The following is a 22,293-nucleotide window of genomic DNA, read 5'->3' on the forward strand; positions in this document are numbered from 1 at the left end:
CCAGAATATTGATAGTGGTTATCTGGGTCATGGGTTTATATACGTTTTTCCCCTCGTTTCTCCCTGTTTTGCAGATTTCCTGCATTGCACGTACATTTTCTGTATTGCTTTTAGAGTCAGGAAAAGAGCAATAGATATTATTTTTTAAAGTTCATTGTCAAAAAGAAAAACAACTCACCCAACCCAATCTCCCACCCCAGTTTGAGAGACTCAAAGTGACTAGTCCCCTGGCTGATGGTGGCCGAGCCAGGACCCCCGGGTCCCGCTGGCTCTTTCCAGCTCTGGGTTGGGGTGCTGGGTGGAGTGAAGCTTTTGCCCAAGCGCGCAGGCTGTGGGACCACCTCTGCAGGCACCGCCGGCAGCTGCATGTTCGGCTGCAGAGGAATGTGGCCAGAGCCTTGGTCGTCGACCTCGGCCCAGATGGGAGGTGGGCTGGCCGGGCCCCTCCAGCTCTGCTGAGTGTTTGGAATTGCCGGGCCTGTGTCGCAGGAGCGATGAGAGAAACTTGGAGCTGGTGGCAGACCCAAAAATGGCCCTCATGGGGTCATTCGGTGTCGCAGCTGGAAGAGACCAGGGTGCTGAGGCCAGAGGGGTCAGCTGCCTGGCCCGGGTGGGGCGTAGACGGTACTCGTGACAACTCTGTGCATCGTCCGGCAGCCCCCAGCTCTGGGCTGTCTGCAGAGCCCCCCGCGCACCGCCCCCCAGACCCTCCTACACCTAGCAGTTCTGCTGAGGACAACTTGGCTGAAATTCTCCATTTTTAGTTAAGAAAAGAATTACTCCCACCTGCAGCCCTGTTTCCTGCAGGCGCTTTCTCTCTGCTGCTCCGGACCTCCCCCACCCAGGGGCTTTCAGGCTGGGGGGGTGGTTGTGTCCCTGGTGATGTAGGGGACCCGGGCAGTTTCCTGCTGTGTGTATGAGGGGGGGCTTGGCCCTCTCTGCCCCATGGCCGCTGCAGCTGGTGGCTGGAAGGGCCTGGCTGTACGGGGGCTTTGCAGGGTGGGAGGTGATGATTGGCAGCTTGGGCCCCGCGTGGCCGGCAGCCAGGTCAGAGGTTATGGGGCTGAGTAGGCGGCGCTGGGTGGTAGGGGCGGGAGTGGAGCGTTCTCTGGCACAGAGGGTTTGGCGTATACTGTATACAGCTCTCATCGTTTCCCGCTCCCTCAGGCCAGAAGCGGAACTGAGAGGTGGTCAGTTTTGGGGGTGTGGCTCTGCGGGGGGTGGGTAGTTTACCTGTCCCCTGCAGCTGCGCAGGCCGGTGGCGGAAGGCTCCCACACTGCCTGCCCCAGAGGCCCTTCCTCTCTTGGGAAGAAAGTGTGGGGGGACCGGAGGCCGCCTTACAGGCTCATATTTAAGGCTGGTCACCCTCCGAGAATGCTCGGGGCACAGTGCCCGCCCTGCCCAGAAGACAAGTCTGTTCTGTCCTTCGGGAGGTTCTACCCCAAACCTGGGGGGGGGGGGCAGGTGAACACTCAGAGGCTCAAAGAACAAACGTAAAGAGAAAAGAATAAGTGGGTCGCTGCCTGGAAGCCGCGGCTGGGTGGCCCCTGGAAGGTGCAACAGAAGAACAGAACAGCTGCGTGGCCAGTTCAGGGTGGCGGGGGGCAGAGATGGGTGAGGGGCTGGGAGTCCGAAGGAGCACGTGAGTGTCCTTTGGCCGCAGCAGAGACCACAGGCCGGGGGCTTAAAGCACAGTTCTGAGTCCAGAAAGTCCAAATTCAAGATGTGGGTGGGGCTGGTTCCTCCTGCCCAGCCTCTCCCCCCAGCTCCTGGCGGGGCTGGCCAACCGTGGTGCCCTTGACTGGTAGACACATCCCCCCCAGTCTCTGCTCCCTGTGCCTCCGTGTCTCTCTCTCTGCCTTTTTTTAAAAAATAAATTTATTTATTTACTTATTTTTGGCTGCGTTGGGTTTTCGTTGCTGCGCGCGGGCTTTCTCTAGTTGCGGTGAGTGCGGGCTACTCTTGTGTGCGGGCTTCCCATTGCGGTGGCTTCTCTTGTTGCGGAGCACGGGCTCTAGGCACGCAGGCTTCAGTAGTTGTGGTGTGTGGGCTCAGTAGTTGTGGCGCACGGGCTTAGTTGCTCCGCGGCATGTGGGATCTTCCCGGACCAGGGCTCAAACCCGTGTCCCCTGCATTGGCAGGCGGATTCTTAGCCACTGCGCCACCAGGGAAGCCCTGTCTCTGCTCTTATGAGGACACTCACTCTCAGATTTTGGATCCATCCTAAATCCAGGGTAATCTAATCTCAAGGCTCTTAATTACATCTTTAAAGACCCTATTTCCAAATAAGGTCACGTGCACAGCTTCTGGGAGTTAGGACACGGAACAATCTTTGGGGGGCCCCATTTGCCCCTCTGTATCAGCCCACCTTGGGGGCAGCAGAGCGTCTGGGTGTGGGTCGGGAGACCAGGCTTGGACGGGCTTAATGGCGTGACTTTGACTGATGGTCTCCCCGGGCCTCGGCCTCCCCGTCTGTATCCCCAGAGCGTGAGGGTGCCCCGTCTCCGATCCTCTGCCTGGTGGTGCAGCCGGGCCTAGAGGCCTTGCCCGGCTTGCTTTAGGTTTCCAGGGGTCTCCCCAAGTTCCAGGTGGCTGTGTTGAGTTGGCCAGGATCTGGCTGTTCCTGGTGAGAGCCTGGCAAGGCCTTGAGAGGAGCCCTGGAGGGGGCCTCACTCAGGCCCCACCAGGGCTCTTTGGAACAGCTGGGCAGCCCCTGGGAGCCCCTTCCAGAATCTCCTCAAGGTCCAGCTGTGGCCTGTCTCACACAACAAACCCACTTCCTCCTGTCAGTTTTCTGGACTCTTCCTTCTCTGCCAGCCCCCTCTAGCCCTGTGTCCTTGAGGGTAGAGACCAAGCCCTCCTGAACCCTCCAGTCGGCCTTGGTGCCTGCAGGGCCTTGTGGTCACGGAGACTCCGTCCTCTGGCCCAGCGGAGCTTGGCTGGTCTGGGGTCATGCACTGTGAGCCGCTCCATTCCTCGGGAGGCCTGGGGAGCAGCTGGGCTCCTGGGTGCCGCTGTGACCGGGGCCTGAACTCTGCTCCCTCGGGTCACCGTCCCCTGTAATTAGGCCAGAGCTCATATGGGCCCGGGCAGCACCCGCCTGCGCCCGCCCTCAGGCCACAGCACGGAGAGCTGCAACTGTCCCTCTGGCGTGATTAATGGAGGGCTCCAGCTGGGCCCAGCAGCCCCTGGTATTAGGCTTTTTTTTTTTTGCATTTTTAAGTGTTTCTACCATTTCCTGCAGTAGTCAGCGGGGTGGTTCCTCTTCCCGGTGGATGGGGAAAAGCCATCACCCGCTACGCTGAGAACAGAGAAGGGAACAAACAGCAGCTCCACCAGGATGGAGTGTCACGCTGACCACCAGCCTGGCAGCCCAGCCCGGTGCCGTGGAGCTGAGACCGCCCGGTGCACCCGGGGGCTCGTGTGGGAAAGAGCCAGCAGGGGCGCGGACGGCTGTGAGCGGGCCGGCTTGTTCGCAGAGTCTTTTCGGGGATGGGATGATCCTTGCTCTGTGGTCGGGGGGTGGGGCTGGGGGAGCATCCGAGGAACAGCCCTCAGCGGGACCCTCTTGTTGCGGGAGGGGCTGTGCTCCAACCTGGAGCCAGCAGTTCAGTTCTCCGTCAGTCCGGACAGGACCCCCTCGGGACCCCCTCAGGGCATCCGGGGCAGCCCGAGAGGGGCGTTGTGGGTTAAAGGGCCCTGTAACCTTTGAGCCCTCGGAGCTGCAGCCTGTGGCTTTGGTTTCGAAGTCAGTCCCCTCCCAGGGCCTCCCTCCTGCCCTCCTTGGCTGCCATTTATCAGGGGACCTTTGACCCTCGGAGGCCAGAAAGGTCCTCTGTCCCCTCCTCTCCCCCCAGGCTGGGCCGCACCTAGGCCCTCCTCCTCGGCCTTTCAGGAAGCCTGGTCACCACCACCCCCAGCGTCCCCACCCTGGGTCAGGAAATTCTTCCCCTATCTGGCCCGCATCTCCTCACATGCGGCTTCAGCCCCGTTCCATCTGTCCTCTTAGTGGAGAGAGCCCACAGCTGGCCTAAGAGGGGGAGGACAGATGGGTCTACATGTGCTCATGTTCCCATAACTTTAATTTCATCAAGGAAAGAAGGAAGTCCAGTGTCTTAGGGTGACTGTTAAAGTCTGCCCAGAATGACCCCAGTGTCGCCAGAACCAGGGGGACTGGGAGATGGCCGGAGTGAGAAGAGGCCCCAGGTTGAGAAGTGGCTTCTTCGGAGCGTTTGTTTTGGTTTGTCTCTGTGTTGAGAGATTTCTTGAAGCAGAAGTTGCTATGTGGCTGTCCCATGATGCTTGCCAGGGTCTCCACTGTCAGGCTGCTCCCCAACCCTGAGAGCCGTCACCCCAAGACCCTTCTCTGATGGCAGGGAGGGGAACACCGGTAATGAACCCGCCTTAGGTAGGCCGACCAGATAATTCATTGCCCCGATGGAGACCCTGTTGGGAATGAACAGGGTGCCCTGATGGACGACAGTGGAACAACGGGTGTGAGCTGGGACATCCCAGGTGGGCTGGACACAAGGGCCCTGCCCCAGGAAGATGGGGGGGGAGGCTCGGAGGCCAGGGGGCAGGCAGCGGCAGGAAGGGGCTGCTGGCCCGGCGTTGGCAGCTGTGAAGGTCTGGGGTGACCTGTTGGCTGACTCAGGCTGAGAGGAGAGAGGTCCTTCCTGCCAGCCAGCCCGATTCCAGGGCACCCATGTGCCCCTCCCAGAGCTGGTGAGTCACTGCGGAAAGTGGCTTCGGCATCAACAGAGGCTGAGGAGGCTGAACAGAAAGGCCACGGCAGCCGAAAAATCTGTTCTCTTGATGCGTGAATTTCCTGCGGCTGCAAAGTGCCACAGACCGGGGATCTTCAAACATAGCAATGTGGTCTCTCCCAGGTCTAGAGGCCAGAAGTCGGATGTCAGGTGTGGGCAACGTGGGTTCCTTCTGGAGACTCCGAGTGAGAGCCTCTTCCAGGCCCTTCTCCCAGTTTCCAGTGACGGCCGAGAATCCTCGGCGTCCCTCGGCTTGTGTATGCGTCCCTGCATCTTCACACGGCCTTCTCCTCTGTGTCTTCCTTTCTGTCTCTTACAAGGACACCTGTCATGGAGTTAGGGCCCACCCTGATCGAGGATGATCTCACTTCGAGATCGTTGCCTTAATTACATCTGCAAAGACCCTTTTCCCACATCACTTTCACAGGTTCCGGGAGTTAGGACTCAGACCATTTTGGGGGCCACTTTTGGACCGGTGTCCTCTGCAGACAGCATGAGATTTGGAAGCCCTTGTGAAGGAATCGGACAGGACCCATTCTGGGTGGATTACACTATGTAGCTGGGCTGGGGTAGGGCTGGTTCTGCCCGTGCCCTTGCTAGCCAGGGCGCTAGGGAGCTTTTTCCAGGGAGAAATTAACGTAATGAATTTGGGGGATTAAGAGAAGGTCTGGAATCCGAGGGCTGGCTGTTGACCACAGCTGCCACTGCGCTCCCTGCCCGTTGTGAGGGGTCTTGTTCGTGTCCCGAGTTGAGGGGGCCAGGGATCACCTTTGCACTCTTTTTGTGCCTGGAAATGTCATGGGCGGGAAGGGCTGCGTGGAGGGTCTCCCTGCGGTGAGTGGCAGCCTGGGAAGGGAGGAGGGGGCCTGTTGCTTTCTCTTGGCCCAACTTGGGAACCCAACTGGCAGGCACAGCAGACCTCCTTCCCACGTCGCTGGTCCAGGGTGGGCAGTGGGCCAGGCCTCCTGGGGGGGAGGCTGTGAGGAGCAGGAAGTCTCCCTGGAGTGCCCGTGTCCTAACAGCCAAAGTAAAAGACAATCCTCAAGATAAATTGCGGGGTGGAGGGGTTGACCTCACATCTTTCACCTGGGCGTTAAGACCCCCTGGTGAACCTCCAGTTCTCAGGGACACCGGGCTCGCCCCACGTGGCCCCTGAGGGCTGAGTGAAGGTGGCTTAGCTTGGTCCTGTTGTCCAGAGGGCACAGGCCGTCCCTGTGGGACTGTGCAGGGTGCTGAGATGCGGGCCAGCATCTGGTCAGGGCCAGGAGCAGGGGCTGTGTGCCGCCTTCAGCCACGTGTGCAGCTAAGCCCAGGGCGGCCAGTGCCCTTGGCCAGCACGCCGGGACCCGGAGCCGGAGCGGGAAGCAGGACGGGGCTGGCACTGGACGGGGTTCTTAGGCTGCCGCTGGCCCTGCAGCCCAGCCAGGCCTGCCCAGGGAGGGCAGGGGAGAGGCCCGAGGGGAGGGTTTTGAGCTGTGAGTGCCAGTGCTGGGCCTTGTCTCTTCCTTTGTTTGGACTTTGGCTGGTGTCTTGTGTTTCGCAGCGGGAAACCCAGGGCCACCCGCTGACAGCGCTGTTTACCGATGTCCCTATCCAGGTTCTGCTCAGCAGCTGTGTCTATTTTAAGCCCTTCCTTTTGGACTATTTTACTTCCTGAGGGCACCCCCTCCCACTTTCCCCATCTGCATCCTCTTCCCTGCCCTGAGCCTGCCACCTCCCACCTGCTCTCACCTGCCCTCTTAGCCCTGCCCCTCCTCCACTGGCCGCCCGAGGCAGTTCCTGAGACAAGGATTCAGGTGGGAGGTGATCCCAGGTGGTCCCCAGGCATGGGAGTGAGCACCACTGGGGGTGCTAGGGGACCCTGCACCAAGCCCCCCAGAGTGTTTACCCTCCAGTTACTGCCTAAAGGCTGTGTGCCAGGGAAGCACTGTTAACCCCTTCCTGCCTTCCGGGCCTGGGCACCAGGGGGGGCGCCGGGGGAGGCCCTCGGGCACAGGGGAAGATACTGGCCGTGGGTGTGATGGACACGGGTAAGGCACGTGCAGCCTCGGCCACCAGTGGGGTGACCACACATGCACATGTGCACACCCACCCCCCGGGGTGCACACACAGATGGCAATTATACCAGCAACAGTCGTGATTGCTGCCCGGGCACCACTGTGTCAGCGCCTCAGCATGACACATGGGGAAGCAGATGCCCGGAGGTGACTGTGCTTGTGCCGCCCCCTGTTTGAGCCCCTGCATTAGGCCCTGAAAGCAGGAGCCCAGTGTGCGCCCAGGCTGCAAGGCCCCCACGTCCGGCCAGCTCTCGGCTCATCCGAGGCACGCAGGGCCTTTGTCCTGCCCTGCCCTCTGCCTGGGATCGTCCCCCTGGCCCTGCCCTGCCCGGTTTTCCCCAGTGAATTTGTTCTTTCGCCGGGACCAAATCTTGCTTTTGTGGCCTTGGGTTCCTTTCCTTCGGAGGATTGTTATTTCAGGGACCGGCCCGTTGGCCCACCGATTCCTGTTCCATCTTCCCTGCTGCCCTGGAGGGAGCTTGTCCGCCCAGCTGCAGCCCCAGCTCCCTGTCCTCACGGGAGAGCAGGAACTGGGGGGGTGGATCCAGCCCACCCCAGGGGTCGCACACGCTCCGGACTCACTCTGTGGGTCTGATGGCCCACGCACTTAGCTTCAGGGTTGAGTTTTCCTGTGACCTTTCCCTGCAGCCTCAGGCCAGGGAGCAAGGAGGTGCCCTTCGCCTGGCACCCTGTGTTCCCTGGGTGTCTCACCCTGGCTCCCAGGTGGCCATTGTTTCTCAGGACAGAACCTGCTTTGCTGCTGCCTGGAAGAGACTCACTTTCACCAGGGCTGTGCTCCTGGAGCCTGAGCCCAGAATCAGACCCCTGAGCTGGGCAGTGGCCACGTTGCTCCTCCCACTGGAGCTGACCATGGCTTTGTTTTGACCTTGTTCTCTAACATTTCTTTGCATGACATTTGTCCCAGGCTGGAGCAGGGCTCTGTGGCTCACCCCGTCTCCCCTCCCCAGACTGAGGCCCGCGGTGTGCTCCAGGAAGTGTTCCTGGAGCGGGGAGAGGTTTGTGGGCAGGCAGCGTGCCTGCGGTCAGAGCGGGGGCCCTCACAACGGCCTCTTGTGTGCGGCACATTCCTCCTTAAACAGGCCCAGATCCAGGCTGCTCCTGCCTCGACCCCCATGCGCGCGACGACGACGGGAGGTTTGCATCTGGCCGGGCGGCCCGGCCTCTGCAGCAGCCGAGACTGTAGGTGATGGACCGGGAGAGGCTGGGCCGGAGGTGCAGTTATCCACACCCTCCCCCTCTTCTTAGCAAGGTTTGTTTTGTAAGAGCAGTGTTGATGGTTTTATCCCCTGAAAATATGAAGTGACCCACATTAGCATAGGCTCCTTGGGAAAAGGCAGGAAAGCGTAATGAATTAAACGGCCACCTTAATTCCATCCAGAGCCGGCTGTTTTCCTCAAATGTGCGTGCACCCTGCACATGTGTGTGTGAGATGAAGTCAGGCCCCGTGCATACATCTTGGATCCTGCTATTTTTACTTAGTATTCTCAGCATTTCTCATATTCAGAACTGTGATTTTGATGACTTTGCAGGACTCTGGCATATGGGTTCAGAAAAATCTACGTAAACTCGAATTGTTTCCAGCATTTGCTGTTTTAATGCTGATGCAAACATCCCGTACATAAATCTTTCTGTACGTCTGATGATTTCCTGGGGGTAAATTCCCAGCAGTGGGCCAAAGGGCACGACAGTCTTCTGGCTCATGTGCTCGTGGGGAAGGGCTGATTGGGGCCGAGGAGGGCTTTGGGGAGCAAGCAGCGTTCAAGCCCGGCTTTGGGGGTTCTTGACTTCACGAGAGGGAGAACGGGAGCATTCTTATTTGGGAAATGGTGTGAGGATGGGTGGGCCCCCTGTGCCCTGTGGGAGATGTCAGTCCTTTTCCCTCCCAGTGGCAGTTCGGGGACCCTCCCGGTACAGCCTGGTCCCATGTTTGTTTGGTGCCCCGCAGCCATGCAGTTTGTCCTGTCCGCTTCGGGCAGGGTTGGGGTGGGGGGGTGTCTCTTGCCTGCCCTCTGAGGGCATTTAGCATCCTGCAGACAAAAGAGGAAGCAGCACAGCGCCACTCCCCACTGCCCTGGTCCAGTGAAAGGCCACTTTTCTGCCTGTCGGTCCCCCATCAGATGCGGTCACGTAGGGGCCTCCAGTCTGCACTCTTGCTGGCTTCCTTGGCCGCACTTGGACCCCCTGGGCTGCCTCTCCGCAGGGAGGGGGAGAAGAGTAAAGTGCAAAAAGCATCCACTGCCATGGTGGGTTATAGCCATTCTCCACGGAGGAAGTGGAAGGAGTTTCCGGGGTGAGTTTGACCCTGGGAAGGGAGGGGTCGCTGTGCGTGTTGGGGCAGGACCCGGAGCATGTGTTTAGGACTTCCGCTGGGGGACGGGATGCTGGAGGACCCTGTCCTGCCAGCTTCGTGACAAGCCGTCTCCTAATTCTTCCCAGCTGGGTGCTAATTGTGTCATGACATCCTCTGTATAGAGGCGGCTGCTCCTAGGGCATCCCTCGCGCAGCCTGCCTTAAAAAATGATCTTTGGTTTCATCACCAGATATTCCGGTGTAAATCTAGAGCAATGTTATTCTCGTGACGACTTCTCCCACCGTCCGGGGTTTTGTGTGATTCCTGGAAAAGGAGGCAGCTTTTCCTCCTCTGGGTGTCTGATACAGCAGTTCTGGAGCTCGGCCACGCTTCCATTGGTCCATCCGTTGGACGTTTCTACTTCTTCTTCTTTTTTTTTTACGTTTTGGCCACACCTCGCGGCTTGCGGAATCTTAGTTCCCTGACCAGGGATTGAACCCAGGCCCACGGCAGTGAAAGCGCCGAGTCCTAACCACTGGGCCGCCACGGGAAGTCCTTGGACGTTTCTTGAGAGGGGCTGGGTGCAGAGTGGACGTGACAGCACCAGCGGGAAGGGCCCCAGACAACCTTGTAGCCCAGAGGTTTCATCCCTCTAACGGTCCCTGTGTTAACTCCCTGTGGCTGATGTAACAAATAACCACAAACAATGTGGCTTAAACAACAGAAATTTACTCCCATGGTTCTGGAGACCAGAAGTCCAAAAACAAGGTGTCGGCAGCGCCAGCTTTCTCCAAAGCTTCTAGGAAAGAATCCTTCCTGGCCTCTTCCAGCTTCAGATGGCTCCAGGCGTCTTTGGCTTGCAGCTGCATCACTCCAGTCTCTGCCTCTGTTGTCGCATGATCTTCTTCTCTGTGTCTCTCAGATCTCCCTCCTCTTTTCTCTTATAAGGACACTTACCGGACTTAGAGCCCGCCCTAAATCCAGGATAATCTCATCTTGAATCCTTACCTTGATGACATCTGCAGAGACTTTTTCTAAGTAAGGTCACATTCACAGGTTCTGGGGGTTAGGGCTTGGACGTAGCTTTTGGGTTGCCGGGGGACACTGTTCAACTCCCTACAGAACCTTAGAGGAAAGTGAAACATCTCAGGCCTGGTGCCTCCCTGCTCTGGGCCCACAGTTACAAACCTGTGATCCGGTCTGGCCTTTATGTTGTGCTTAGAAGAAGCACCCGAGGCCCAGGAAGGGCTGGAGGGCTGGCTCGCGGTGTAACAGAGGAGAGGACTCCTGCTCTCTTCCCAGGGAGCCCCCCTCCCCCAAAGCCAGTCCCAGCAGACTGGGATAATCAGGATGACACGGGAGGGAGTGGCGTGAACTGCATGGGGCCACCACTGCAGGCTTTGGGAGGAGGCAAGAGTGAGCCTGGCTTTAGAGGGGGGACTTGAAATCCTTGGGTGGGGGCAGTGCTTGTTTGTGGGGACGGCGTAAGCCGTCAGGAACCCCCATCAGCCCTGGATGTTTGCTGAGCAGTGACCGTCCTGATGGTGGGAACAGCCCTTGTCCTCTCAGAGAGAACTAGACTAATGGGGGTGTTGGTGCTGGCCAGTGAATGCCTGGGTAGATAATATAGCCGAGTGCTAAGCATGCAGATAGTATGGGCCCAGGGAGTGGCATGTGCCAGGAAGAAACACAGAGCAGCCAAAGAGAGGAGAGGGTGGCGGATGGGGCCGGGTGTGTGCGTTCTGTGTAGATTTTGTGTTCCGGGGAGCAGTGATCTGTGTGCCGGCCAGTCTGGTTCAAAGTCATCGCCGAATCGGGCCTCCCGACTCGGGGAGGCCTTTGCTTTGGTGTAGGGTCTGAATTCATGAGTTGCAGTTGGAGGTGCATTCAAATGGGCTCCCCAAGGAGGGGGCTCTCCAAACAGGGGCACAGACCTTGTCGGGACTCCCAGGAGAAGGTCGTCTTATTCCCGTGGGGCAAACCTGGGAAAGAGCCCTCACCCACCTAGTTCCTGTTCTCCCAACTTGGCCCCAAGGAGCTAACACCAAGTACTCCTGGACATGCACGTGCCTAGGTGGGTGGGGTGTGGACCCCTCCTCCAGGGAGCTCACAGACAGACAGGAGCCACCATCGGGGACAGTTTGGACAGTGCTCTCGGGGTGGGGGTAGACCAGATGTCTCGGGAGGCCCTGGGAACCATGAGAGGACAGAGTTCCGGGCACTCAGCCCTGGACTTTCTGGCCAGTTTAGCAGGCACTTGACCTCTCCCTGGGCACTTGAGGCTTCTTTGGATGGGCAGTTTGTACCCTGCGTATCTTGCTGGACAGCCCCCAGTGAGAGGCAGAGCTGCGCCAGGTGGGGTCCTTGCACAGGCGCACCCCTGCCGCACTTGGCCATGTGCCTTATCAACCTGAGGTCACGGCAGGGCCCACTGGCCGAGTTCAGCCCTTGGATGTGATTTCCTTTGACCGCACAGTGTTTTTAAAGGGGCTGTTTTGCTTTGTTTGTGCCAGCATTTAAAAATCAGGAGATAACATATAAAAAAAATCCAGATTTTCAGATTCTCTTGAATCAGGAGCTCTGGCCACATTGCACACACATGCCTGCTTGGCCGCAATGAAGCTGAACAGCAGGTGTGTCCCTGAGTCAGTGTGTGATGACGCGCCCGCTCCCGAAATCTGCACAGCTGCCTCCCTCGGAGGACATTTCCCATCCCTACAGGGCCTCTGGGACCGTCGAGCTTTGTGACCCAGGATTTTGTGCCCTCTGTCCACCGAGAAGGAGGTGTGCCCAGGGCTTAGACAGGGTCCCCCAGGGGTGTCACGTTTGGGGAACTGGTAGTTCCGGCAGCCAGGTATCAGGGTCTGGGGTCTCCCTTGCTTCCCCCTACATCCAGTGCTTCAGAGCACACATGCCCCTGGCCACCCACCCACTCAGCCACCCACTACACCCTGGTCTTCTGAAGGAGGTAATGTCCACGGGGAAGAGACGAGGGCTGTGTTGGAATTTGGAGGAAGGAAGACTGGAGGGAGGGGCTGCTCAGAATGGCCCTGAGGGCTGGTGTTGGGGGCTGGAGACCAGCTGCGGGCTGGGGGAGGAAATTGAGGGGGGGTCCCTGTAATTCTGGGCTCCTGGGGCTGTGAGGTGAGGTGGGGAGGGGAGTGGGAGAGACACTGTGGGTCGCTGAGGGCCCGCTGTGGGCCCGGCTGGGGAGGAACTGGTGCATGTTCCTGCCCCGCGGGCCCCTTCCCACTCTGGTCTTTATAACCGGGAGCAGCTGGTTCTCGTTTGCAGCACGCTGCAGGGACTGTGGGGGTAGTGGCTTCTCAGGCACTGTCCCCACCACCTGGGAGGGAGCAGATCCTGGCGGAGATGGCGGGTGACCGGGGGGAAATGCTGGGCTGTGGGGTGGGAGTTGGGTGGTCAGTGTCCTGCGTGGGCCCAGGTCCGGCTGGGGCAAGTAGTGTAGGATGGAGGCAGAAGCAGCCGGTGTGAGGACTAAGAAAGGCAGCGGTGTGAACTTCGCCCAGGATCTCCATTATTCCACCAGAAAGGAGTAAGAACCCTGGACCTTGGAGTTAGACACATCTTCCGGCTCTGCTACTCACTCCACGCCACTGGGCACTTTGCTTAAGCACTTGGGCCTCAGTTTTCCCATCTGTATCAGGGGCTTATAGCATCGTTTACACCATGGGGTTAGGGTGGGGAGTAAATGTGCTTATGCACAGGAAGCCCAATGCCTTGCCCGTGTTAAAAGTTCCAGCGTTGGCTGTCCATGCTGTTATTGATTTGGTGGTGACATTCCCATCGAGATTCTTTTTTTTTTTTTAATGAATTTTTGTATTTATTTATTTATTTTTATTTATTTGGCTGCGCCGGGTCTTAGTTGCGGCACGCGGGATCTTTTTAGCTGCGGCATGCATGCGAAATCTGGTTCCCTGACCAGGGATCGAACCCGGGCCCCCTGCATTGGGAGCGCAGAGTCTTAATCACTGGACCACCAGGGAAGTTCCCCCATTGAGATTCTGATTGGTTATGGTTGTGGTTGTTATTACTGGGGACATCTTCCCACCGCTGCTGCTGCTGGTGGTGTTTGCTGATGGTGTCTGTGTTGGGTGGAGGTGAGGAGGGAAAGAAATCAAAGCCCCCTCCCTTGAGCCAGAGCATCGTTATAGAAAATGTAGCTGGCGGAACCATGGCCACGGCAGGACAGAGAGGACAGAGGGCGTCCTCCAAGCTTCCGCCTTTTCTCTCTCTCCCAGAACACGTGGCTGCTGGTGCCTCAGTCCCCTCGTGGAGTGGGGCTGTCCTCTCTTCTTCCTGAGAGGTGAAGGGCGCAAGAGTCTTCCCGGGGGCCCCTTGCTGTAGCATCCCCGCCAGCTGCCTTCTGACATTCACTGTTAGCGGGATGTTCCCAGGGGTTCCCGAGCCGCCTACTTACCACATTCTCCTCGCTTTCTCTTTCAGCCTTGAAAAGATCTTTTGAGGTCGAGGAGGTCGAGACGCCCAACTCCACCCCAACCCGGAGGGTCCAGACTCCCCTGCTCCGGGCCTCTGTGGCCAGCTCCACGCAGAAGTTCCAGGACCTGGGTGTGAAGAACTCAGAGCCCGCGGCCCGCCATGTAGACTCCCTCAGCCAGCGATCCCCCAAGGCTGCCCTGCGGAGGGTCGAGCTCTCGGGGCCCAAGGCAGAGCCCGTGTCTCGGCGCACCGAGATCTCCATCGACATCTCGTCCAAGCAGGTAGAGAACGCCGGCACCGCCGGGCCGTCCCGGTTCGGGCTCAAGCGGGCTGAGGCACTGGGCCACAAGACGCCAGAGCCCACCCCTCGGAGGACGGAGATCACCATAGTCAAGCCCCAGGAGTCAGCCCACCGGAGGATGGAGACCCCCACCTCCAAGATCCCTGAGGTGCCCGCCATCCCCACCGCCGACGCAGCCCCCAAGAGGGTCGAGATCCAGGTGCCCAAGCCAGCCGAGGGGCCCGCCTCCCCCATCCCACCCCAGACCCTGGAGAATTCGGAACCCACCCCGATGTCTCAGCTGCAGAGCAGGCTGGAGCCCAAGCCCCAGCCGCCCGTGGCCGAGGCCCCACCCAAGAGCCAGGAGGGTGAGTAGCAGGTGCTGGTCATCCGTGCTGCAGTGATTTGGGGGGCAGGGAGCTGGCTTTGCCCTGGAGTCTTGGAGGAAGAAGCTGAATATTGAGGAGTGGGGGCGCGTATACTTCCGAAGGCTGAGGGGAGGGCACTGGCAGCTCTTTCTGTCCACGGGGGATGGACCGAGATGCAGCAAGTTGGATTTGAGTTAGACTTGGCAAAGAATCTCTGGGTTGTGGAGGGCCCCTGTTAATTGGTCCACAGGGCCGTGGTGTAACCTCTGCTGTGAGCCCAGGACTTGGGGGCAGGAACCGGGGCAGGCTCGTGTCGGGGCTGGATGGGTTTGAGGCCCTAGGACAGGCTGTCACATTCTTGGTGTCTGGTGGTCACTGGGCCGCGGGGAGGCAGGCTCCTGCTTGGGAAGGCGTTGTGACTGCCCTGCTGGTGCCCCCGGGGCAGCGGGTGAGGAGGGGTTTTCTGCACAGGAGGGTCTTCCTCTTCTTCCTTCCCAGGTAGGGAGGGTCGTGGCCAGATGCAAAGGGAGCACGAGAACGCCTCACCTCTGCATGCTGAGGTTTTCAGGGCTGCCTGGAGGGGTCCCAGGCCAGGGAGCCCCATGATTCCTGCTCACAGCTCTGTTGGGGGGTGTTCTGCTTGGCTACCATCCTCGGAGGGTCCAAACCCGGACTTGTGCTCACGGGGAGCTCCCAGGGGAGGTGGTGCCGATCCCGTGGGACACCGTTACTGCCCCCCCCCAGGGAGGGTCTTGGGCCCATGGGCTGTGTTAAGGTGCCGGCTGGGTTGTAAGCCCAGTGAAAGCTGGGTCCAGTTCTGATCCCAGGACTCGGGGCTCAGTAAATGTTCAGTAAGTGTCCTTTGGGTTGAACAGGCAGAACATTCTGGGATTTTGATATACCTTTTAAAAATTATTTTTAATGGTGGTAAAATACACATAACAACACTGACTGGTGTAGTCATTTTTAAGTGTACAACACATGGGCGTTAAATACGTTATGCTGTTGTGCAGCTGTCACCGTGACCCATCTCCACAACTTCTTCATCTTCCCCACCTGGAACTCTGTCCCCATAACGTACTAACTCCCCATCCCCCTCCCCCCCCCCCATCCCCTGGCACCCACCATCCTACTTTTTGTCTCTACAAATTTAACTACTCTGGGTACCTCATGTAGGTGGAATCCTAAATATTTGTCCTTTTGTGTCTGGTTTGTTTCTCTTTGCACATCTTCAAGGTTCGTCCATGTTGTAGCAGGTGTCAGAATCTCCTTCCTTTTTAAGGCTCAATAATATTCCATTATGTGCAGACCACACTTTGCTTATCCATCCATTGTTGATGGGTACCTGGGGTCCTCCTACTGCTTGGTTCTTGTGAATAAAGCTGCTGTGAATATGGGTGTGCAAGTATCTCGAGTCCTTGCTTTGAGTTCTTTCAGGTTTTCCTTTTTGAATGAGAATTTTCCTGTGGTCAGTGGACTTGGGGGCTTGTGATGGGGTGGGGTAGGGGCGTTGGTGGAGCAGCTGCATTCTGCCCAAATGCACATTTGACCGAGCAGGTCGGGTGGGCCAAGGGGCTGACTGAATTTCCTCTGACGTTGGGCCCCACTGTGGGCAGCAGGAACCAAGAGGTCCCTTCCAGCCCTGGTGCGTGAATCTGCATCTTCCCAGACGTGACCCTGCAGAGCCACGCCACCCCCCAGGTGTGCTGGTGCCGATGTCAGGATGCATGGCTGGTGTTTGGGGAGCGGCCAGGAGGCTGTTTCCTGCGATCTTCTGCTGGTCCAGGGCCTTTGCTGCCGGATACAGCCCCGTCACAGGGGGGAGGTGTTGGCGCTCAGCTGAGTCAAACAGGATGTGGCTGGGGAGACGGTCGTCACCGTCCAGATCTTGATGACAGTTGGCACTGCGTGCCCGAGGAGGTGGTCCTGCTCTGGGGGACAGGCAGGGGGTGTCTGCTCAGGGTGGCACCGACCTGGCTCGTCAGGGCGGGCACGTCTAAGAACGTCTTCCTCCAGCGGCAGCCGCTGGTCAGGCCGGACCGTGGGGACCGGTCAGGCCAGCTCTGCCTCGGGAGCAGGACGTGAACAGCGGCCGTGGAACCAAGTGGGCCGGGCTGTGGGAGAGCCCCCGGGAGCCCGGGCCTCATCAGCTGAGTTTTGGAGAGGGTGGGATTGAACCAGGGAAAGACGGGCAGAGAAGAGCATTCCCAGCTGAGGCCGCTATCCAGAGGTGTTGGGGAGCCTGGTGCTGGGCCTGTGCGGTTTTTCCAGGGAAAAGCATTTCAGTGTCTGAGCTGGGCGCCAGCACCCTGGACCCGCAGCCCCTCTCTGTGCAGATGGAAGTCCAGCTCTTCGTGGAGAGGTCCATGGGCTGGGGTGGGGTGGGGGCTGCCTTCCCGCCCCTGGAGCACGAACTGGGGGTCGGCGTATGTGCCAGTCATGGGTGTGCACATGTGTGAACTCACAAGTGTGCTGAGCCCGCCCCTCCATGTCCTATTGGCTGGATGGGGAGGGGGCTGTCTGAGACCAGGGCTCACAGGTTGAGAAACTTGAGGTGCATTTGAACCAGGCGGGGGCGTTGGACAGATACTGCAAAGGGGAAGGATGCTCGGGTTTGGAGGAGGTGGGGGCTTGGATGACTCTGGGAGGATTCTCCTCATTTAAAACAGAAGTCACTGTGGGGTGAGCCTGGAAGTAACGTGGGGTGAGAAGTGGGCTGGGCGGGGAGGAAGCAAGGCCCTCTGTGGGCTGGGAAATTTGGCCTTCACCTGCTCGCTTGGATGTCCAGTCCTGAGGTCCCGGGCAAGTCCAGGTGGAGGGTAGGGTCTTCCCGAGGGAGGGGTGTTCCCTTCATCTATTGCAGTGGCTTCTGCAGAGCCCCGGGTCTTAGCTCGCCGCCAGCCCCTGTTCTGAGGCTCCATCTGCTTCTCCCTCCCTCCCCCTCCTCTGGTCTCGGCCTATCCAGCCCCTCCAGGCACAGATCCGGTTGTCCCTCGGCCTCATTTCCTGTCCATCTTTCCTGCAGACCTGGCACTCCCATCCCCTTCCGCGCTTCCATGGCGGGGCTGGGTTGGGAGCTCCCAGGAGCCCCCCAGCCTGCAGGGCCTGCTCTGACTGCCCTCCATGGGCTCACTATCCCTTACCCATGAGGGCCAGCTGGCGCTGCGGGGGCAAAGGATCAGGGAGGTAGGGAGCTCTGTGCCCTCTGATCAGACTCAGCCCTTTGCCTCTACCTCCAGGAAGCCTTCCAGACTGTGACTGTGGGCGCAGGACAGGGTCTCCTGGGACCTCAGCTAAGTTGTTCCTAGATTGACCTCCCTAAAGCACAGCACTGATGAAATATGTTCCCACTCTGAGCCTTCACTGCTCACTCGCCCGGGCCACCGCCCCCCACAATGGATTCACCCTCTTGTCCAGCTCATACCTCCCTGCTCCCCAGCTCCTCCTGCTCTGGTCCTTTCATGGTCTCCCACTGGCCACCTTTCCTCACAACGGTTCTGCACTGATCTCCTGATCCCCAGCCCTGCTCCTCTTCACATCACTGCTTTTCAAACTCCTACGCATCCTTCAAAGTCCTGCTCAAACGGCACCTCTCCCACTAACTGGAAATAGCCTCACTTCGTCTGATTCCCGTGCCTTTTTGCATCTTTCTCATGTATAGTATCATGTGTTTGTCTTGGAATGTAAATTATTTGTGTATGAACCCTCTTTCCTCTGCTAGATGTTTTTTTTTAATGCAAAAACAGTTTTTCACAGTACTGTTTCTTTAAAATTTGGAAAATATAGGCATTAGAAAGAAACTATAATTCACCTGTAAGCCAGCGATACCCACTCTTAACGTTTGCTGTGTCTTCTTCAGAATTCCCTCCACGCCTTGAACTGGACTCTAGGTTACTTGAGGCTGGGGCCGTTGTCTTTTTTTTTTTTTGAAAGACTCTCATGAGATACCGAGTGACTTGGACATAACAGGTGCTCAATAAAACAATGTTGGAGGAGTGACATGGGGATGACTTTGTGGTGGCTCTTGTAGGCAGATGCAGGGGCTGCAGGGACCCCATGGGACTCTCCAAGGATCAAGCAGATACTTTTTTGGTCAACCAGGAACCCACAGGTCTGATCCGCTCCCTCTGGCGTGCCGGGTTCTTGGTTTCCGAGGCTGCTGGCCCCTGTCCCTGGGCCTGGCACCCTCCATCCATGCTCCTCTCTCAGGCTCCGGGTGGGAACGGCCTTGCCTCCCCTCCGAGGTCCCCCGGCCCCCACCTGGGTGGCTCTGGGTGGGGCTGGGCTGCAGGGCCCGGAGCCGTGTCTGTGTGGCAGGCTCCCCGCTCTCCCTCCCCCGGGAGCCACCCCCCAGGTTCCACCGGCCAAGTTTCCCCGAGGCTGCCTTATAAGGCGGGCGCTGGCCGCTCACTCGTGGGTCTGGTTCTTTGCCGTCTCTGGATGCTCATTGGAGGCCATGGGGGAGGCAGCGTGGTGAGTGGGGTGTCCCCGGACTGGCGCCCAGCTGAGTTCTTGGGTTCTGAGCCATCACTTCGCGTCCCCCCCCGACCTGCCCCCCACTCCCCAGCCTCAGTTTCTTGATCTGTCAAACGAGGGAGGTGTCGGGCTTGCTGGCCCGAGGCAACAGTAGTGGTAGGGGCTCTGAGCTCTCCAGGTACAGCTGCACCTACCCGGCCCCCAATAACCAAGACAGGTATCCAGTCCACGGTGGTGCCAGGAGTCCCTGGTGATGTGGGCGTGACATTGGGGGTGGGGCAGACGCAGCGAGTGTCTTCCTCCGGTTTCCTACGACTAAAAACATCTAGAAATATCCTTGGTCGTGGGTAGAGCCTTGAGGAAGGTGGACGTCAGGCCCCCTACGCCTCTGGTGGTGAGCGTGGCTTTTTGGCAAACGAGGTGAGCCTGCCGCCTTCCGGGTGTACCTGGGTGCCTGCTGCACCAGGCCTGTGTTAGGGGCTGGGGCAGAACGGGGAAGATCTCACTTCCACGGGGAATCGTGGGAGGCCACAAGCACAGGGACATGGGGACGGAGGGGGCTGGGTAGAGAAGGCTTGGGGGAACGTGAGATCTGAGCTGAGTCTGAAGGGTGGGAAGGCGTCAGCCAGTGAAGTGGGGGGACCGTGACGTGCCCCAGAAGTGTGTGTGGGGATCAGAGAGCGTGAAGGCGGGGAGAAGGGGACCGCCATCTGCTTAGGGAGGAAGGGCCAGCTCTGCAAAGGCTCCCTAGACACCCCCCGTGTTCGCAGGACGCCTCACTAACCAGGGTCCCCTCTGGGCCTGTCCCTGGACTGTGGACTCCCCACTCCCGGGGTCTGCACCTTGTCTACCCTTCATCCCAGCACCTGGCATAGGGCAGGAGCTTCATAAATGTTGAGGGTCTCGTTTGTGTCTGGCAAAGCAGAGCAGTGAACTTGAATCTCTCTGTGCCTTGGGCCCTGAGCCTGGAGAGGTTTCTTCTGTGTGGGGCTGTGTGTTTCTATTCTGGTGGGAAAAAGGCTGTACCTTTTTCAGGTAACAAATAACATATTCCTGCAGGAATGTTCCCGCCTGGCTGTCTTGCCCGACAGACCCCTCTGCTCTGGGCTCCTCCCCGTTCCTGTCGTGGCCCCAGAGGGCATCCAGGGACCCTCTCACCTTTGGGGATTGGGTCCCTCTCTCTTTCTGCCTTTTAAGAACAGACGCTCTCCTCTGAGTTGACCCTGAGGCCTGTGCACACCTCGGTCTGAAGCAGGAAGTCCCCATGCATGGGGGGACAGGAGGATGTGGCGGAGGGGTGGCCAGGCCCAGGTGTGTCTCCTTCAAGGTGGGGCAGAGTAGGGGGCAGGGAGGGCCCGGGAGAAAGCACCCACCTCCCCCGCTGGCCCTCCAGCTGTCTGCCAAGCCCAGCCCAGTGGTGAGGAGGGAGGAATGCGGGCCCATCCAGGGAATGCAGCCGAGCAGCTGCGGAATGCCTTACATAGAGCTGGGCACAGCTGCGGGAGCGGGCCGGGCAGGGAGGCTGGCGCTGCCTCCCTGCAGCTTGGGGGCTGCAGCCCTGACCAGGGATGGAGCCCGGGCCCCAGACACGTGGTGCTGGGTGAGGCCTCCTGGGTGCCTGACCTGGGAAGCCGAGCAGCTGCCAGGAGAGGGGCTGTGTCTGCAGCCGCAGCCTCTCTGCCCAGGACAGCTGCTGGGAGCCAGGGTCGGCACAATGGGGCTGCTGTCCGGGGGACACGCCTGCGCGGACAGCCACGCTCTGTGGACAGAGGGCACATTCAACACCGGAGGAGTGTCTCGGACCCCCGCCTGGCGCCCCGAAGTGTGGGCGGCCCTGCCCAGACCCTGGGTTCCAGCAGGCAGCCTGAAGGATGACGCCACGTGGTTCCCACTGGCCTGACGTGGCTAAATGTGGACCTGGGGCCGCATGTCTGAGAGCTGTGGGTGGTGAGGAGGGGACCCTTCTCGGGTCCAGGCATGACTTCCTTTCCATGTTTTATTCACTTTGGCTTTCCCTGACCTGGGCCTTTCTGTGGGTGTCAGAGACGCCCCCCCTGGAATCCCAGGAGCTCCCGGAGTTACCGGTTGTAGCTAATGAGCAAAGGCAGCTCGTGCCCAGGACTGAGCGTCCAGTTCTCTGAGCAGGGAGGCCTCCCGTCCCCTTTCCCATGCTGTCACTGGGCACACCGCTGTGGAACCCCAGGGCTCTAGGGAACCTGGTTTGGAAATCCCCGGTCTGTCCAATGCAGTTCAGAGAGACCAGCGCTGGTCCCAGCAAGGAATTGGGAAGTGGAAGTGGCCTTGGAGGTCACCTCTTCCATCTCCCTCCTAAAATATAACACACAGAGGGTACAACTTAGAAGCACAGAATGTTCCAGCAGGAAGCCACTCGGGAGGCCTTGCCCACTTGTTCGTGGGGGAAATGGCCCTCAGACTGCCCTGGCCTGATGACCTATGCTCTCTGAGTCCTTTTTCTCATCATCGCAATGGGCCTCGTTCCTCCTGCACAGCGTTGTTAGAACGAAAGTGCTAACGTGTGAGGACCGCCAGTGCAGGCCCAGCACCCGGGAGGTTTTGTTAAACAAGCTCATAAATGAAAACCAAATGCAGCCTTATTTAACGAACGGGCGCAGCTTGGCCATTGCACGGCACCTCTCCCTCCCCGAGCTTGTAGCCCATGCTCTGGTCTGCATCCCTGGCTCCCTCGGCCCCGTTTGCCCCGTTGCCTTTTTCTCTTCTAATTCTCAAAAGCAGTGCGTGACCATTGGTAGAAGAGAAAAAGTCAAGGTCACATGAAACGTGAAAAGGAAATCTGTCTCTCCTGATCTCCCACCCTTTCCCCGGGATAGCCCATGTGGATGGTGGGGCGCACTGTGTGTCCTTCTGGATTTTGCGTGTGTGTGTTTTCCCCATTTAATGACACCGTGGATGTAGATTGGGCACATTCCTCCTAACAGCTGCGTCCTCGGCCCTGACGTGGTCCTGCCATTCTTTTTTTCTTTTTAAAGCAAACATCTTTTTTAGGGATATACTTTTTTTTTTTTTTTTAATTTTTATTTATTTATTTATTTATGGCTGTGTTGGGTCTTCGTTTCTGTGCGAGGGCTTTCTCTAGTTGGGCGAGCGGGGGCCACTCTTCATCGCGGTGCGCGGGCCTCTCACCGTCGCGGCCTCTCTTGTTGCGGAGCACAGGCTCCAGACGCGCAGGCTCAGTAGTTGTGGCTCACGCGCCTAGTTGCTCCGCGGCATGTGGGATCTTCCCGGACCAGGGCTCGAACCCGTGTCCCCTGCATTGGCAGGCAGATTCTCAACCACTGCGCCACCGGGGAAGCCCGGTCCTGCCATTCTTGCCTGGCTTCCTCTGTGATAAATCAGGCTTCCAGGAACATCCTCACGCTTATATATGTGCACATGTTGGATAAACCTTTAGGAGTGGAATTTCTGCACCAAAGGATGTGTGCGTTTAAGATTTTGGTCCATGTTGCCAAATTGGCTTCTAAAGCAGCTACATCAGTTTCTGGTCGTGACAGAGAGAGGTGCTGTGTGCCTTGCCCTGGACGGAGAGGTAGAAAG

At 58.7% G+C, this 22,293-nt stretch overlaps 1 protein-coding gene across 5 annotated transcripts in view; it reads left to right on the forward strand.

Moving 5' to 3' along the window:
- SEPTIN9 (septin 9) overlaps positions 1-22,293 on the forward strand; it is a 166,172-nt gene that overhangs the window by 70,826 nt on the left and 73,053 nt on the right. For all 5 annotated transcript variants that reach the window (XM_036836226.1, XM_036836224.1, XM_036836225.1 and 2 more), the window contains one exon: positions 13,603-14,244. In XM_036836226.1, coding sequence (XP_036692121.1) covers positions 13,603-14,244 — 642 coding nt within the window. The remainder of the gene's footprint in view (positions 1-13,602; positions 14,245-22,293) is intronic.

The sequence above is a fragment of the Balaenoptera musculus genome, chromosome 20 (assembly GCF_009873245.2).
Source record: "Balaenoptera musculus isolate JJ_BM4_2016_0621 chromosome 20, mBalMus1.pri.v3, whole genome shotgun sequence".
Taxonomy (NCBI): domain Eukaryota; kingdom Metazoa; phylum Chordata; class Mammalia; order Artiodactyla; family Balaenopteridae; genus Balaenoptera; species Balaenoptera musculus.